Source organism: Denticeps clupeoides, chromosome 16 (assembly GCF_900700375.1).
Source record: "Denticeps clupeoides chromosome 16, fDenClu1.1, whole genome shotgun sequence".
Classification (NCBI taxonomy): Eukaryota; Metazoa; Chordata; class Actinopteri; order Clupeiformes; family Denticipitidae; genus Denticeps; species Denticeps clupeoides.
In genome coordinates, this window is record NC_041722.1 from 2,370,390 (window position 1) to 2,388,185 (window position 17,796).

The 17,796-nt window shown below is 41.4% G+C and overlaps 1 protein-coding gene and 1 long non-coding RNA gene across 2 annotated transcripts; both read left to right on the plus strand.

Moving 5' to 3' along the window:
* Window positions 1-314: 314 nt before the first annotated feature.
* LOC114766274 (uncharacterized) lies at window positions 315-4,799 on the plus strand. The gene is made up of 3 exons (XR_003742768.1): window positions 315-431; window positions 3,246-3,329; window positions 3,443-4,799. It is a non-coding gene; the product is annotated as an uncharacterized LOC114766274 (long non-coding RNA).
* Window positions 4,800-8,485: 3,686 nt separating this feature from the next.
* On the plus strand, window positions 8,486-16,865 carry LOC114766254 (ubiquitin-conjugating enzyme E2 Q2-like). Its single transcript, XM_028956932.1, has 13 exons — window positions 8,486-9,047; window positions 9,868-9,972; window positions 12,175-12,297; window positions 13,123-13,179; window positions 13,263-13,400; window positions 14,209-14,293; window positions 14,480-14,540; window positions 14,632-14,722; window positions 14,858-14,916; window positions 15,181-15,229; window positions 15,340-15,435; window positions 15,724-15,790; window positions 16,143-16,865. The coding sequence occupies exons 1-13, from the start codon at window positions 8,889-8,891 to the stop codon at window positions 16,172-16,174; spliced, it is 1,122 nt and encodes a 373-aa protein (XP_028812765.1). The 5' UTR covers window positions 8,486-8,888; the 3' UTR covers window positions 16,175-16,865.
* Window positions 16,866-17,796: the final 931 nt, after the last annotated feature.

Genomic DNA, 17,796 nt, shown 5'->3' on the forward strand with positions numbered 1-17,796 from the left:
TAAAAGAGCTCCATTGAAATTCATTTTGTTGGAGGTTGACATCTTCAACCCACCGCAGCTAAATTGACAGCTGCTCTTCTTCAAAATGCATATTTCTGCAATCAACATCAGAACAGCATTAATTGGACAAATATGTCAGGATTTGGTTCCATTTGCTGGTGTCTCTCAAGCAACAGTGAGCAATACAATACAACATACAGCAGACAATATATACATGTATAAACTTGTACAATACACAATAAACTTGTTGTTTCAGTCACAAAGTCACACAAAGGCTCTTTGTGCACGTGCTGCTTCGGTGATTCAATGTTTCACATCCAGACGGACAGCAACCAGAGCTACAGCCGCTGTAAAGCCTGTCGTTATGTGGACAAGGATATTTTCTAGGCTACTACAAACATTGAGAGGACACGCCAAAGGCAACATCAGAGGTGAAAAAAGCTGGTGGTGGCTGTTAAATTATAAATAATTGCTATGCTCTGGATTTTAATTACATTTCGGTCATAAAAGCGTAGGGAGACTGCTCTGTGACGCACGGTGTGCTGTAATTGATTGGAGACTGATTGTAAAGGGGGAGGGGGTTGACTTAACCCAGCGGTGTAAGAGTCGACAGGGATGATGAGGATTATAGGCTAACAGGTCTGCACCAGAGTCTCTTCCCATCCGAAAGTTCATGCGGTCACCCGGTTTGAATAGACCTTTTTTTTTTCAAAGTACTCCCATGGAAAGCAACATGTAAATACAGAGAATCATAGCCAGATAAATAGAGTGCCGCATAACATAATACGTGTCTCACCAGAAAGAAAGGGTCATGGTTTATTGCAGACATTGTGGAACTGAAAAAGCAATTTATTTTACGTCCATTTCAGTTGTGCGTGTAGCATAACCTTTGAGTCCTTCATACACAATGCAGCATGGGCTTCTAGTATTTCAATTATACCAAAATGGAATTTACATCATATGGCAAGAGCGATGTTGAGTTCATTATGCTGTTGTTTAGCTTGTGGAATGAAAGGTCAGCAGAATGGGCTTTGTCCCGCAACCATCTGCATGGTTTACGTTTGCACTTTCAGGGCAAAACGTTTCACTTTTTTAATGTAATTGTGTAAATTGGGGTTATTAAATTAATTATATGATTTAAATTAATGTTAAAAGTACATTATCTTCTTAATCTTATAACCTTCATCCTGATCTTAATGGAAACATGTAATTATTGTGTACTCCCAAGCAGAAGAACCCTCAGGTTTTGAAGAAGCCCAAGATGACTTTGTCCTTTAGGCCACCCTAACTCTACAATTGACAGTTTTTATTAGGCCTGCATTATGTTCTATTTTGCAACATTGTCATGATGTAATTGTGACAAGAATGCATGTGGACAAATAATTTAGCTTTTAAACACATTCTGTCTCATTTTACTCACCTAGTATACCTGGAGTCTCTGTGATTCTCAATTGGGACGTAAAAAAAGCAAAATGCTAAACTTGTAATTAGAATGTAAAGATATGAAGATATAACAGCTTCATAGCCATTTCAAAGACAACTATACATATATATATTTTAGAAATATTTTCTAAAATTAGAAGCTAGCAGAAGATTGTCTTGTCTTGGAATACCACTTTGTATCTCAAAATGAGAAAATGAGTTACACTGCCCAGGAGGAAAATGCAATTAATCCAGTCTTCCTTTTTAGACTGATGTAATGCTAAATAAGAGACTAAAACAGTATTTTGAGGAAGCATTGCTTTCCGACGAAAATTCATTTGGTAACAGTGCCATTGTGAATTCATCTTGGTGCTATGTTCCTTAAGTAGTTGATGAATGTCTCATTTTTATAGGACTTAGGGCTTTTTATTTCACTTTTATAGGACTTAGGGCATCATTTTTTACCTGAAGGGGAATTGCAGATCGTTTAGGTCTTAAACTCGAAATTAAATCCAAGGAGAGAACACATTTTCTTTAAATAGACCTGCTCAGAGTGAGTTATTGTGGCAGTGGTCTTACCAGAGCCCTGACCTCTGTGCCTCATTAATCACACACACACGTGGGTGAATTTTTTGGCCGGCAAACACAAGAGGGCCAGTATACCCGACAAGCCTACCTTTCTCCTCATCTATAATAGATGTGCACATCCACTGCCACTTCTCCCAAAGCCACAAAAACAAGGTAGACCCATGCAATGGGCTACAATTCTGGCTGTTTGACAAGCAGCCAAAGATAAGTAGTGTACCATATTATTGTGACCTGAATCCATCTTCAGGAGATCTAGTCTCCTCCAGCTGTGATGCACAATATATAAGGTGTGTCCAAACTTTTGGCCTGTGTGTATAGATATATATATACAGTACAGGCCAAACGTTTGGACACACCTTCTCATTCAATGTGTTTTCTTAATTTTCATGACCATTTACATTGGTAGATTCTCACTGAAGGCATCAAAACTATGAATGAACACATGTGGAGTTATGTACTTAACAAAAAAGGTGAAATAAATTAAAACCTATTTTCTATTCTATTTTTTTTTTTCAAAATAGCCACCCTTTGCTCTGATTACTACTTTGCACGCTTTTTGTTAAGTACATAACTCCACATATGTTCATTCATAGTTTTGATGCCTTCAGTGAGAGTCGACCAATGTAAATGTTCATGAAAATAAAGAAAACAGAAAATGAGAAGGTGTGTATAGGTGTATATATATATGTGTGTATATATCCTATACTAATTAATACTGCTTTTTCCAAATTAGCTCTAGACTTATACTCAAGACATTCTGTAAGCCAATTGTTGGTTTGATCATGGGGTTTCCCATCCTCTGTGTTATTCCAAATTATAGAATGTCCTGTTATGTACAATGTGCACTACACATTCTTCTTCAAATCTTTCTAATGTAATGTTTTGTAATAATCTGTAAATGTGTTAAAGGTATATGCTATAAAGATTTTGATCGAACAGAAATTAGTGGAAATATATATGTAACAATGCATTTAAATGGAATTGTCACAACCGCCGTACCACCACTCACCCACAGGGGGCGCCCAAATACAAAGAAGATATCCCATGCAGCTGTATTACACGATTTAGGCTTCTCACTCAACCAGTCAAAGACAAATACTCATTCCAAGGCACAGAATTTGTTAGGGGTTGAAGCAAGACAGCACCAATGAAACAGAATTGTCTGCAATACAAGTGAACCCAATTGCAGTAGTGCGCAAATGTACTGCAACTTTTACTCTATGAATGTGAATCAGGTAATACTGCAGCATCCAATGACATTGGCATCTGCACAGGGAAATAAGGAACAAACAAGGAAGAGGCACATTGGAAAAAAGGAGGTGAGTAGGATCAGACTTACATGGGATAGGGCTGTGTTGATCTGAGATCAGAAGTCATTGATTGAATAGAATGTATATCATGTCACTGTCTTCCCATTCCCATCATGTGACAGGAACCCCCCTCCAGATGGTCCTAGGGTGGAGGAACCTGAAATGCTTAATGATGGATGGGTCCAGGATGAAACACCCTGGGATCCAGGACTGCTCCTCTGGTCCACAGCCAGTACAGCAGACCATGTACTGCATCCTACGGCCATGATGACAAGCATCCACTAGGCAAGGAGGGAGACGTGAACATGAGGGTGGATTCAGAGGAGAGGTGACAAACGGCTTGAGTTGGGAACAATAAAAAACGGGATCCGGAGTGGAGCAAAGTGCTAAAGAGTAGGTGATGGGACTGACGTGGAAGAGGACACGGTAGGTACCAACGAAACATGGGGATATTTTCTTCGAGCCACAGATGCTGAGTGGAGAGCCACGACCGGTGAACAGCATGGTACATTCGGCCAGGGGGTGACGACAGCAATGCTGTCCTACGGAGCATTTTGTGGCTGTGGTGATGGACGACCGGGCCTGCCAGTGCCGGATATCCACATTGGTGTCCTGGCGCTGGAAAATAGGCAGTTGGAAACCATAGCACACCTCAAAAGGGCTGTATCCTGCAGTGGCTGAGAGGTGAGGGGTCTTACCCAGTTCGGCCCAAAACAGGGCCAGGAGGACTGGTTGGCTAAGGCGAAACGGCAACGGAAGCGTCTGAGTAGAGGTGAACTGAGGGCCATGCAGGCGAACAACATGGGATAATAGAAGAGTAGCATCTGACTGAAAACTCAAGCCGGGTTGATCTCAGATCAGGTCGGCGCTGATTTAATAGAATGGGAATCACCTGTCACTGTCTTCCTGTTCCCATCACGTAGCACCAGAGCGTCATGTGACAGAATCAGCAGATCTATGGGATTATTGTAACGTGACAGATGTTTCAATAAATCCATGTGAATGGTGCCTAAATAATCCTGATAAAACAGAATGACGCAATCAATTCACCATGTTCTGAAGACACCATGGTGTTTGACATAGGCATGCCAGGAGTCGTGCCTTGACTGGGGGGTACTGTCATTGACTGACGTTGTGGGGTACTCCGGATCTATGTCTGGACCGCAGTTTACTGTGTGCACTTGCTGTTATCAGCATAAAACTGCACGTTTGTATCATGTCTTTGCCGAGTCATCTTATGCGATATGTCTTGTCCTCTGTTGCTATGCATGTTCTGTTCCATGTTTTGTGAATAAATAAGTTGTGCAAATGTGTTCTCCACCATCTTCACCAGCAGTGGAACCATGACAAGGTCTAATCAAGATCTTATCACATCTCAATTCATTTTGCAGATCTGTGTTATTTTTGCACATTTCTGCTCATTTTGCATAAGTTTGTCTTGTCTTGTGTGTCCTGTTTGAAATACCCAGCATATCCTCTTACAAGCATCCTGCATGGTGTTGTCCTGTTTGTCCTGATTTAGTGAACAGAAGTTTGACTTTTCTTTCTAGTCCTGTACAGTTTTTAAGTTTTAGTTTTAGTTAATACAGTTTAGTTAAGTATGTATATACATATATATTTCTTTCTTGTGTGAAACAGCATTTAAATTCACGATGTATACTGTATACTGTACTGACAATAAACCTCTCTTGAATCTTGAAGAAATGAACAAAATACCAGCCAACACTTTCATAAGGCTCAAGCTGAATATACTTTATAGTTGAGTATATATTTCCAAATCTTTGGACTCATACAAATCAGTGAAAATAAAACCACAGTTTATCTAAGATGTAATTTTGTTAGTGTAACAAGGCATTGATCAAATATTGAGAATTGCCGAAGTTTTCTTATTTTCATTCAACAATGACATTATGTATACTGAGAAAGAGACTCTGTTATCCCTTTGTTATCTGAGCAGCAATACAGTAATGTTCTCCAACTGTAAACATTCATGTATTTCTTTACAGTTGGGAGAAATCATGTAGCATATTTTGTCACACAAATGCTTTTTTCACTTTTTCATGTACTGACTCGGGTGCCTGAGACAAAGTATTCAAAGTGAAATTTAGTTAAAATACAGACCCCCAAGGTAAAATAATACTCTAGTGAATGCAGACTTGAAGCACTGTAAAAGCACTGTTAAGCACAAAACATTGAGGGGAAACCATGTCCAATCTGTATAGCAGTGGGGGCAGTGGTGGCCTAGCGGTTAAGGAAGCGACCCCGTAATCAGAAGGTTGCCGGTTCGAATCCCGATCCGCCAAGGTACCACTGGGGTGCCACTGAGCAAAGCACCGTCCCCACACACTGCTCCCCGGGCGCCGGTCATGGCTGCCCACTGCTCACTCAGGGTGATGGGTTAAATGCAGAGGACAAATTTCACTGTGTGCACCGTGTGCTGCTGTGTATCACATGTGACAATCAATTCACTTTTTACTTTAGCCACGTGATCATAAAATAACAGACTCATCTTCTTAGATTTGACCACCTTTTAAAGTAAAGGTTCACCTGTTAAAAAACTGACTTAATGTATAACAGAGTGGACTAAAAAAATGCAGTACAGTAGAGATCAACAAAATGTTACAGTTCAGAGTAAGTTATGTACAGTTACAGTAAACAATTTATAATAAAAAAAAATACAACATGCATTTATTCCGAAACTGATAATGGCTGTTCTTTAAGGCATATGGTTTAGCTTTTCAAAAACAAAATCTTCATAGAGAAGTAATGACCAGCACAGAGCATGCAGCTCCAGATGCAATAAAAAATCCCTGGACACAGTTAACATACAGGGGCAGTGGTGGCCTAGCGGATTCGTAATCGGAAGATTGTGGGTTTCAATCCCGAACCGCCGAGGTGCCACTGAGGTGCCCCTGAGCAAAATACCGTCCCAACACACTGCTCCCCGGGCGCCTTTCACTTACATGCAGTGATAGCCACTGCAACACAATGGCACCCTAGCAAGCAAGTGTGAAACACATTCATTTTCAGCCATTAATGGTGGCAATGTTGCAGTGAGAACTCTCTGGCAGGTGATCCTCCAAGAGCAGCACTGACAGAACCCCGCTTTAGAAAAATAGGATCATGACAATGACTTTGATTTGGTCTCTGGTTCCCTCTGGTGGCTTCACAGTTATGTTTACTATAAGAATTTAAAAGCAAACATGAAACTGCTCTCTTGAAAACTAAATTATATATAGTGTAATAATATAACGTATTACATAAAGTGTATATTTCGAATTGATACAGATAAATCCAGGTAAAAGAGAAACAGCACAAGACTTCTAGAGGGGAAGTTTGATGAGGATTTGGACGCTGCTTTTTGAACCGCTGGGTTGGTCTACCAGCTTCTGCTTTCAGGTCTGCTCAGTATGCCCTCTGGCTTTGATGAACCCTTCCCCCACTCAGCCAGCGGGCTCATGATGAAGCAGTCCAGTCGGATCCTCTTGCCTCCTGGCCAGTAAAGAGACACAGTGTGATGGGAGCTGACAGGGTGGCATTATTCACGTTCAGTCATCTGCACCGCTCCATTCCCTGATGAAAAAGCTTACTCCTCAGGGAAAGGGTTATTTACTTTTAAAGTTTGATATGCTCCATGGAGCTGCTCTCGCTTGTCCAGTCAAATTTGAAGGCTTTCTTATCTTCCTCTCTTCAGCAATTCACACCTCCTGTGCCTGTAGGTGGACCACACAAAGGCTGAATTTCACATATCCTTCTTCTTGTGGTACCAGCATAAACCATCCCAGCACTTCCATTTTCTGAATCAGAGGTGACCAACACCACCAAATGTAATTATCTCTTCATATACATACTGTTTTGATTTGTAATTTTTTATGTCAAGTTTGATTAAAACTAATTTCATGATAGAACAAATCAAGATCTTTCATAGTGAAACTGACAAGAATGAAAAGCGGTTGCAGAAATAAAATCACATAAAATCTCATGATAAATGTAAAAGACATTCACGCCATCTACTGGTTAAAATGCATCATTAAAACAAAAACGATTAGACATTCCACTTTCATTGTACACTCTATTATTTTTACAGTCATTATTTTTAAGCTATACCTAATTACAGGACTTCCAAAATACTTATATTTCAAAACATCAGTACGTCAGTATAACTTTAGCAATCTGGTGTCATAAAAACAAAACTAAGAATGTGACTTTTACAGCAGTACTAAAGCGCAACAGCTATTCTTCACATTTTACGGTGCCACTCTGGACCTTTCATTAAGCTGTCAGTGACATCCCTTAATGCGGCCCAACACGGTTGCTGGCCGGTGTGTGAATATTGGACAAAAGGCAGTGCCATAATGCTCTGTGGCGTTTTCCATTGTGTGCATGGCATTGTAATTATCTGAAGTGAAAAGTGTAGCAGGCCCCTGAGTGTTACTGAACTGCTGCGCCCAGCTATTTAGGTCAATAAAACGGGATTGTTAATGTCATGCGTTTCAATTATACTGCACAGCACAACTATAGAATTTAGATTAGTTCATGGTATTTCTCTAATGAATAAAAGTAAACGATCTTGACATGAAATATGTATTACAATACATGTAAATACATATAAAATTAGACGCTTCCAAAAATATTTCTATGGCATCATTTCCAATGTCTGATATTTGTTTTCTGCTAATTATATTAATCTAAGGTTTGAGCGTTAACCTATATCATCCTGACTTGATTTTCAATTACTCTAATGTTACATTTTTCAATTTTTTTACAGGTTTTTTTTTGGGGGGGGTTGGATTGAAATGTGATCAGTAGTTTATTTAAGAACATAAAGAGCATGTTATTTTATATACATATAGCATGTTGCACTGGCACGTGTATGGTCTGCATGTATGTGTATGTGTATTATTAATCTAATTCGGTTTGTGTGAATATAGTGTATAAAATATAGAAACTTTTGTTGTAATGTAATGTTAATCTAAATGTAATTGTTGTGGATCAGCAAAATTGTATCCATGGATAAACACGCATTTACAAAATGACACATATTCATTCAGCCCCACGACCCACAGTCAGGGACTACACTCCCTACTGGTTCCCTGTTGGTCCCGCGTAAGTTTTTACTCTCATCCGAAATGTCTCCGCCCCGCTGCGCGCGCATTCCGCTCATCGCCATCTTTAAACCCCAGAAGAAGCTCCGGTCCGCTCCGCTCCGCGCCGGGATCAGGCTACGCACGCAGCCCGCTCCGGGCTTCATCTCTCCCCCTCCTGTGCTTCGTTACTGTACAGCTGGCGTTAGCAACACGTATTCAGTTCCATCTGGTTTTACCAGGATATCTTAGACACAGCGGAGGTTATGAGTTTTATACGGCAGTGGTGACATCTACGACACATTATTGGGGAAAATAACAACGCAGGGGGCGCTGATAGTAGCTAGCCTAGCAACTAGCCAGCCAGCTAGCTAGCTAGCGGCGCTCGGAAGGCGCCCACTAGCGCCTTTTTGCGTCCTCCGCTCCGCTGCCGTCGTACCCGAGTGCGTGGCTGCAGTAGGCCCTGGCCGGAGATGAACGGAAGATGTCGGTTTCGGGACTGAAGGCCGAGCTGAAGTTTCTAGAGTCAATTTTCGACCCGAACCACGAGCGCTTTCGAATTATCGACTGGAAGCCGGATGAGCTGAGCTGCCAATTTAACGTGACCGGGGAGAAGCTGCTCATTATCCACTGCAACATCACGGTAAACGCGGGGGGAGCCAGCGCTAGCCGAGCTAGCACAACACTTAGCGCAACGCAGCTCGTAAACGTTGCAGTTGTTTTGCCCGACAGACACTCGTAATAATAATTATATAATAATAACACAATCTTCCCCGCCAGCGCGGATCGTGACGTGAAAAACTCAGCTCAAGGTAGACGCGTTTGTGTTTTTTTTTCTTTCTGCGTGTCTCTTCAGTGAGAGGAAATCTTTCCTCGTTCGACCAGTTTAGCTTGAAACGGCTCAGATAAAGATATATATATATATATATATATTTTTTTTTTATTCTAGTCACAACTTGGTTGAATCATTGACGTCGCTCGGTCATTTTAACTCCGAACTGCGTTTTATTTGTGTGTGTGTGTGTCCGCCGGATTAAACGGAGCGCAGTGGGCTCGGTAAACAGATCCGTCTGCGGACGACCTACCGATTCACGCCGCGCACACGGCAGGTTATAAAACACCGACCGGAGGTGCGCTGCGACGTCCAGCCTCGCGTTTGACCCGGTGGGGGCTTGCTTTTCTGGGAACATCGGTGGCGATCTTAGCGCCCTGGTACAGCGTGTACTTTCACTGACAACAATAATAACCGTTTACACGTTTTCTCGATTTCACTTTTCGCCAGGACTTCCCCTGTGCCAATTCAGGCTTCAGTGTTTTGGTAGCCGAATTTGAAAGTATGGGATTGTGTGGGTAAACTGAAGGTTTCATCACTGGGCTGCAACGTTTAGGATTGACTGACGTTTTAAAAAAAAATCATATGCCTATGATTTCATAATCTATGAAAATTGCCTTTTTTTCTCCAGGAGTCGTACCCCTCAACTCCCCCGATATGGTTTGTGGACTCCGATGACCCAAGCCTTACCCAAGTGTTGGAGCGGCTCGAGGATGTGAGGAAGGGCAGCACCCTGGTAAGATCCCTGCCCCTGAGTTTACAGGAAGGTCTTTATTAAAATTATAATCTGTTTTGCTCGTGTTAATTGCGGAACCCATCACATGCTATTAAAGTGGTATGTACCACAGTTCAGTTTTGAATGCAAATCTTCTTAATATAATATTGCACCTGTTCTAAATGCAGACGATGTTTCCCCTGATGCAGCGTTTCATACATTAAAGAAATAAAGGGGCCAGGTTGCATCTCAGCAGGAGCCACCTATTCGTTCTGTATGGTAACAACACAGTGATGGCCTGCTGTTGGCAGCCACAGCTCTGCCTGACAGACTGCTAATTGTCGGCCCTGATCACCTCGGACTTGCTTTTGTTTTTCCGTTTATTTCCCTTTGTGTGATGGTCATTTAACGTTGCACGTCATCGTGTGTACCTGTATTTGTGTAAGATGTATGCCTGTCTTGTCTCTGTCCTCCTAATGTTTAAGCATGTTCTTAGCAGGTGGTGTTTTTGTCCCGTGATTCACAGGAACTGCCTCGGTCACGTTTCACAGAGCCATATGTCTCATATACGGGGGAAAAAAAGAGGGAAATCTGTTCAGTGGAAGGAATGCAGGTTAGAGAGAGAAAGTGTTTGCTGAGGAGAACATGGCTTTGTCATGAGAACTCTCGTGATTTGAGGCCACCGCCGGTGTGTTATGTCTCTGGACTATTTTTTTATTTTAAGCAATGTAGCTATTGTATTAGGTTTGCTGTTATCAGGCAACTTCTGTGCCACGATGAATGATGTAAATAAATTGACACGAAGAATTCCATGTCAGTTAAATGCTTCAGGCTGTTAGGGTTGTACGAGGCATTGTCTTGTATAAGAATTAGAAGATGATTGGTGATGTCTTCTGTCAAATGTAGCTGGTAGGGGTGTGTATTGGCGAGGATCTCATGATACATGGGTTACGATATGATTATATCATAATATATATAGTCATACTGAACATATTGTGATATTCTACACAGCTGAAATACAAGATGCTGTGTACGAAAACATAACTCCGAAGTGAATTTTGGACCAAATTTGCATATAAAATACAAAATATTGATATTCGATGTATCCTTGTATCGATACATCACCAATAAAAATATCAAGATATATTGCTGTATCAATATTTTAACACACTCAGCAGCGGCTGTGACAATGAGTGTAAAACTCTCCCCTTCCCGCCTTGCGTTGTGAGTGCCCCAGGGCACATTAGTTAGCTCCCTGCCCTTCTGAACTGGGCTTGATGCTGCTGTCTTCTCTGCTCATGCTGTACAGGTGCTGTTTTAGCATTTCTTTTTATGTAGGCTGCCGTAGAATTGTAATGCTTCCAGGGGTTGGCAGTAGACTAGGGATGCGTCGCTAGTGATGGGTTAATGGCCCACTAGAGAACAGGTGGGTGCAACTGTGCTTGGATTTTTTTGGGGGGTATTTATATAGAACTCTGTCTGAGGATTTCATAAAGAGTTTCACACATCCGCAGCTTTTTAACCTTTATTTTACATATACAGATTTATTAGATTGTAGGATGTATTCTATATTCTGTATAACTGTTTGTTTAGGAATGTAAGGCTCATTTAATTCTTCAATGAAAACTTGTCAAAGAGATGTTACCTCCTTCACTGTCAATCAATGATTCATCTGCATTTCTAGGTACTCTCCTGGCAAACTATATCATGACAGCTAAGTCTAATGTCATATAGTTATTGTCATGGTTTTGCTAAATAGTTTCACAGTATTGATTACTTCCCCATCAAATGTCTTGATTTGTCGATAGTACCTAATTAAGGCAGTCCAAAACAAATGTTCATGACTTTTACCTGTGCTTTACAGGATATTCTTTGCATTATGTACCTTCATGTGCACATCGTGTTACTGCAGAGTTCAGGATGGTCGTGTTATGTGGGATATTCATTTGGATCTTATGATATCCTAATGAAATTGTGTTTTTATTTTGTCGTATCAAACTATTACTTGGAGGGTAAAAATAATAATTTGCCCAAACCTTGTGTAAATGACACCTTCCATTTAGCTTATATGTACAATTAGGAAAATATTTTTGGAAGGTTTGAGTACAGACTTTAATATTTAAGAGATACGGTAAATAAAAGCATGTAGATTTAATTTGTGTTTGACACTATTATTGTGCCTTGTCAAGTGACTGGATGATGGAAAAAATTTCTGTTTTGTAGCTCCTGCAGCAACTGAAGAGGCTCATTTGCGATCTGTGCCGCCTTTACAACCTTCCTCAGCACCCAGATGTAGAGATGCTGGACCAGCCTCTTCCTGCCGGACCTGTTAGTCAGGACCGCAAGGCAAGCCTCTTCTGTCCTTTGCTCACTATTTGGTCAGATCTTGCATTATCAAGTTTGATCAAGCCCCAAACTGAGTCTCATACCTGCGATACTTGAAAGCATGCAAACAGGAAGTGGCAAACCTACCACTCAGTTCTTTATGCTCAGCTTCTGGTCTTTGTCATTTTCTGATGGGACATCACTTCTTCACTGGGGGGCAGTGGTGGCCTAGCGGTTAAGGAAGCAGCCCCGTAATCAGAAGGTTGCCAGTCCGAATTCCGACCCGCCAACGTGTCACTGAGCAAATTACCGTCTCCACACATTGTTCCCTGGGTGCCTGTCATGGCTGCCCACTGATCACCAAGATGATTTACAGCACTACTGATTGTAAGCCACCCTGGATAAGGGCGTCTGATGCCCTTTTCCAGGGCGACTTACAATCAGTAGTTACAGGGACAGTCCCCCTGGAGACACTCAGGGTTAAGTGTCTTGTTCAGGGACACAAAAGTAGTAAGTGGGATTTGAACCTGGGTCTTCTGGTTACCCACTAGGCTACTACCACCCAGTTAAAAGCAACATTTTGTTGTGTGCTGTTCGTCACAATGACAATCACTTCACTTTCAGTTTCACCATACTTAACCACTTTTATCTATCATCCTTCTTATTTGCCACCTAGCAGGTGTGATTAGAAATTAAAAATTACAGCAAAACTTGCAGATGGAGATGTGGTATAAAGCTTATTTATTTGTTCATTACATTCAGCTTTTGAAACCTCTGTATGCTTTATGGGCTTGGAATGTATGAAAAGAAAACCAAGGTAGAGTTTAACGTCTCCTCCTTTTTTAGCATGCCACCACAGATGAGGTGACATCAGAAGAAGAGGAGGAAGAGGAGATGGGAGAGGTAATCTTTAGACACTAGATTACTATGCATTATGTTTTTAATTTGAATTGAAAATCAAAATATTATTTTCTTTCCCGACAAAGGACATTGAAGACCTTGACCACTATGAGATGAAAGAAGAAGAGCCAGTAGGAAAAAAGTCTGAAGACGATGGCATTGAAAAGGAGAACCTGGCCATCCTGGAGAAGATCCGCAAGAACCAGAGACAGGACCACTTAAACGTGAGTCGTCGTACATTTTAACGATGCACTTTAACATAGATTCTGCCTTACTCGTTCCGTCCAAAATTCTTTGCAGGTTGTACTAAATATACTTGTTGGAAATGGAGCACTCGGAGGTGTGTGCTGTCAGGTGTGTGACTCTGCTGCAGCGGAGAGTGGGCAGTCTCGGCAGGGCTGTAACACATTGTGTTCTGTAGGGTGCTTCTGCTTCTCAAGCTTTTATTTTTGCGCCATTCTCTCTTCCTTTATCATCCCAGCTGACATTAACTGATTATGTGAGCAAAAACACTGTTAACAAGGAAAATAGTCTGCTTATGGTCTGCAATCCATGTCTGAGCTTGGCTTACAGAAAAGACCTGTTAACGGAGAATATTCGTTCTGTCGTTAAATTGGAGCAGTAAATAGGTTAACGATATCAGTTCTCTTGTTAGATCACTAACCATTCGCAATCAGGAATACCTATAAAATATTGTATGAATATTGTGACATTTTGTGTAGTTGTGTGTTTTTACATGCCAAGCCTTAGGTTAATAACCTAAGAGTACAGTACGGAAGAATTGCAATTGTGCAAAATTCGAACCGAATATTTTTTCCTCATTTGATTCCGATCGCAGTATGTTGTGTTGTCGTGTAGTGCTATTTGCAAATGTTGTTTGTCAGTTTTCTCTGCTAGCTGTTTTTGAAGACAAAAATCTGTTTTATTTTGTTTTTTTTTGAGGGGGGTGGAGGTGACTAGTCTTTCTCAGGCTCTGGTCTTATTCGGTTTGTCACAAAGAACTCTGTGGCTGATCCAGCTTGTCTGTTGCAGGGTGCTGTGTCTGGATCAGTGCAGGCTTCAGACAGACTGATGAAGGAACTCAGGGAGATCTACCGGTCTCAGAGTTACAAGACAGGTTAGTAACACTGGTGGTTTGCTTAGTCAGTGCTCTGGTGCTCATTAACACAACACACTGATAATGAACAATGATATTTGCATCGTGGAGATTTGCTTTTTTGACAAAAGTGAGGCTTCTAATGAGGTTCGAGATTAGCCACACATTTTGTATCGATGTGCTATTGACATGATATCTTTCTCACAGGAATCTACTCAGTGGAGCTGGTGAACGACAGCCTGTATGAGTGGCACGTCAAGCTGAGAACGTAAGCATTAATTACACCTTTGACTAGCTGACCAAATGATTGTCAACATGCCACTCAGTGCCTCAAAATGAATTGAAATATTGCTGAGCAGGGTGGATCCAGACAGCCCACTGCACAGTGACCTTCAGGTCCTGAAAGAGAAGGAGGGGATGGACTATATTCTGCTCAATTTCTCTTATAAAGTGAGTTCTCCTGTGAGGCTTCAGTTTTTTTCCAGTACCTGACTAAGCGATTGAAGGCGATGACCAGATTAGTGTTGCACAGTTTTTTTTTTTTTTAGTTTTTTTTTTTATAAATAACTTTTGTTTTTTATGCAGGATAATTTCCCCTTTGATCCACCATTTGTACGGGTGGTCTCGCCTGTGCTCTCGGGAGGGTGAGTTGCTGTGCCTGCTTGGTGGGCATTTTTTTCTTCCATCTCTTTTTCCATTCTGGTATGACCAATTCCACCCAGTTCTTTAAAGGGAAGGGTGGCATTTCCTCTTCAGAGGCATTTCTTTGTGTGTGAGTGTATGCGCGTGAAAGAAGAACGAGTCAGTTGTCTCATGTCCTGTTTATTTCAGGTTGTACATTTTAGTTTTGTTTGTAAATGAAACAGTACTTCTTCAGAAACTCCTGTCTTATTCTTACCCCAATGCAGTTACGTCCTTGGAGGAGGTGCCCTGTGCATGGAGCTTCTTACTAAGCAGGTTTGTCAGTTGTGTTTCTGGGATACCTGATCCTTGGTTCTTGCTTCAGTGTTAATGTTGCACAGTACTTTGGTGCATTGTTTTCTGAGTGTGTGCTGCTGTGATTCCAGGGCTGGAGCAGTGCCTATTCCATTGAGTCTGTTATCATGCAGATCAACGCCACTTTAGTTAAAGGAAAAGCCAGAGTGCAGTTTGGAGCAAATAAGGTAAATGTTGAATGTTTTCTTTGCCAGATGTGCAAAAGGCCTGAGCTGGGGTTTTACTAGAGTAAAATTGGCAACAGCAGTTACGGTATGGTTCACAGGTATGGTTTTTAATGAATATGAAGATCATTATCAGTATTGTTTTATAATGTACCCAGTGCCACTGACTGCAAAGGCCACTGTGATATGCACAGTGAGAAAAGGATGGAATTATGATGATACTCATCAAACTGAAGTCTTTAACCACTAGCATCCATGTCTTTTCTTTTTTTTCTTTTTTTTTTGTTTCAGAACCAGTATAATCTTGCCAGAGCACAACAGTCATACAAATCTCTTGTGCAAATTCATGAAAAGAATGGTAAGTTTAAACAGATTAATTAAGAACGACAGCAAGCTGTTATCTTTTTTTCCTACCTGTGGCCAGAATTTAGAACAGTTCAAATACAGGGCTTGAATGAAAACAGATTATTCTGATCTCACTTAAAATCTAATTAAATTTTGAGGAGGCGACTGTATGTATGCAGTCAAGTCTTTAACCTGTTCTTAGTCTCAGTGCGTGCAAGGTGACATAAAAAAGAATTCACACCAAGTAAAATTTTCCTAAGTAATTTAACATGTTTAATTTTGGTTCAGTATTAGTATGAACGGTTCTGCATATTTGTTGACTGGCTCTTGGGATGTTTTTTCACTGGTTGTCTCTTGTCTTGCAGGCTGGTACACACCTCCCAAAGAGGATGGGTAGAAGAGGAACAGGTCTCCATGTCTGAATTTGGACTGTCTTGACATCTACACCTTTCTTTTTCATTTTACGTTTCTGTTCTTTTGCTAACTGGACTTGTCTTTCAATTTGGAGTATGACCCCAAACTGGTTTGACTCATCCTCGTAATATGGGAACCAACGGGTAACTGCTCTGAACTGACCACCTCATCTATAACACAGCAAGGAGTGCTCTTTCTCTCTCTATCTCTTTCTCTATCCCACTCACTCTCTCTCCCCCAGCCCCCATCTGTCTTTTTTTCCTTCCATCCTTCTTTCCCTCTCTGAGCTGACATGCTCCTACCCGCCCCATATTCCCCAGCCTCCTCTGCTTGCTTCCAGTGTTCTGAGGAATGCCCATGGATTTATAGACAAGAAGTCAGTCTCTTGTTCACTTCCACCCCTCATCTTCCCTCCCCCTGCATTTTATTTCACATTCAGCCGAGGTTTGCTGGTGTTTAACCGGCTGTTGTCTAACATTTTTTCCAGCCATGGACTGGACATTAAAACGGCCACTTTGACGCAGACTAGGTTTGGATTAAGACGACTGGTGTTGGGTGGTGTGACATCACTCCGCCTTGTTCTCTGTGGATGGCTTCTGTGATGTCTGTTTCTGTGTCATTTCTATATAATGCCAAGATTCCATTGGAATAAAATGCTCTGAGGCTAACCCCAATGTTTGCTTAAGCCCTAATGTCTGCACGAGCCAAAAACAAGCGGAGGAGAGGAAGGACACTTGAATGAAGGATATCTTGTGAAGAATGTTGTAACGATGACCCCTCATCACCACACACTTCTCAAGCTTCGAGGCAGTTGGCTACTCTGGCGGCATATCGATAACCAGGCTTAGTGATGGCGGAGTCGGAAATCAGTGTAATGTAGTTAACTCCACATATAAACTTGTAAAGATGTGTTTCTGGGGATGAACGAGTTGCGTTTTTTTTTTTTTTTTTTTTTTTTAAGATGTCTTTGTGCAGGGCTCTGGGTGGGGGTGCAAACTTTACACGTCTACTTTATATACGTTCCACCTGAACTGAGGACTGAACCGACTAATCGAACATCTATTGTGGGGAATGGTGGGTTCTCCTTACAGAAGGTTTAAAATGGTAATCCTTAAACCGTGTTTTTATGTGAATCGTTATGACTACTGTTCTTTTTATTTCCACTTTTTTGGGGGGGGTAGGAAGATCTCTGCACTGTGTCTTTATGGGCGTGGCTTATGTTATCATCCTTAAGGCCCGTGTGACCTTTCTTTGTTAGCAGATGTTAATGGTGTTGCAGTAAACTCTGTTTTCGTTGCTGGCCGTTATGGAACCATGACCAGCTTTTAACTGTGGCATCGGGCTCAACCTCCAGCTACAATAATCCATTCTAAGCAGGACCAACTTTGCAGTTTCAGTGGTCAGTTTCAGTCTTTGAGGTAAATGGACATCAGCTGAAATCAGTGGGTTCTAGACATGGGTGGAGCTCAGGTTTTGCTCATGGTCATTTCTGGCAGATTCGTTGCCTGGTGAGGAATTCTGTTTTAGCTAGATGACCAGAACCTGGTGTATGTTTATGTATGGCTCAATCAAGTGATTGTTCCTTTAATGCTTGTTTTGCATTGA

What these genes read in the sequence shown, in the direction of transcription:
- LOC114766254 (XM_028956932.1), top strand. Translation starts at nt 8,889, where the DNA reads ATGTCGGTTTCGGGACTGAAGGCCGAGCTGAAGTTTCTAGAGTCAATT. An exon ending in TGCTCAATTTCTCTTATAAA is followed by an intron (nt 14,723 to 14,857) that starts GTGAGTTCTCCT and finishes TTTTTTATGCAG; the next exon opens with GATAATTTCCCCTTTGATCC. An exon ending in TCGCCTGTGCTCTCGGGAGG is followed by an intron (nt 14,917 to 15,180) that starts GTGAGTTGCTGT and finishes ACCCCAATGCAG; the next exon opens with TTACGTCCTTGGAGGAGGTG.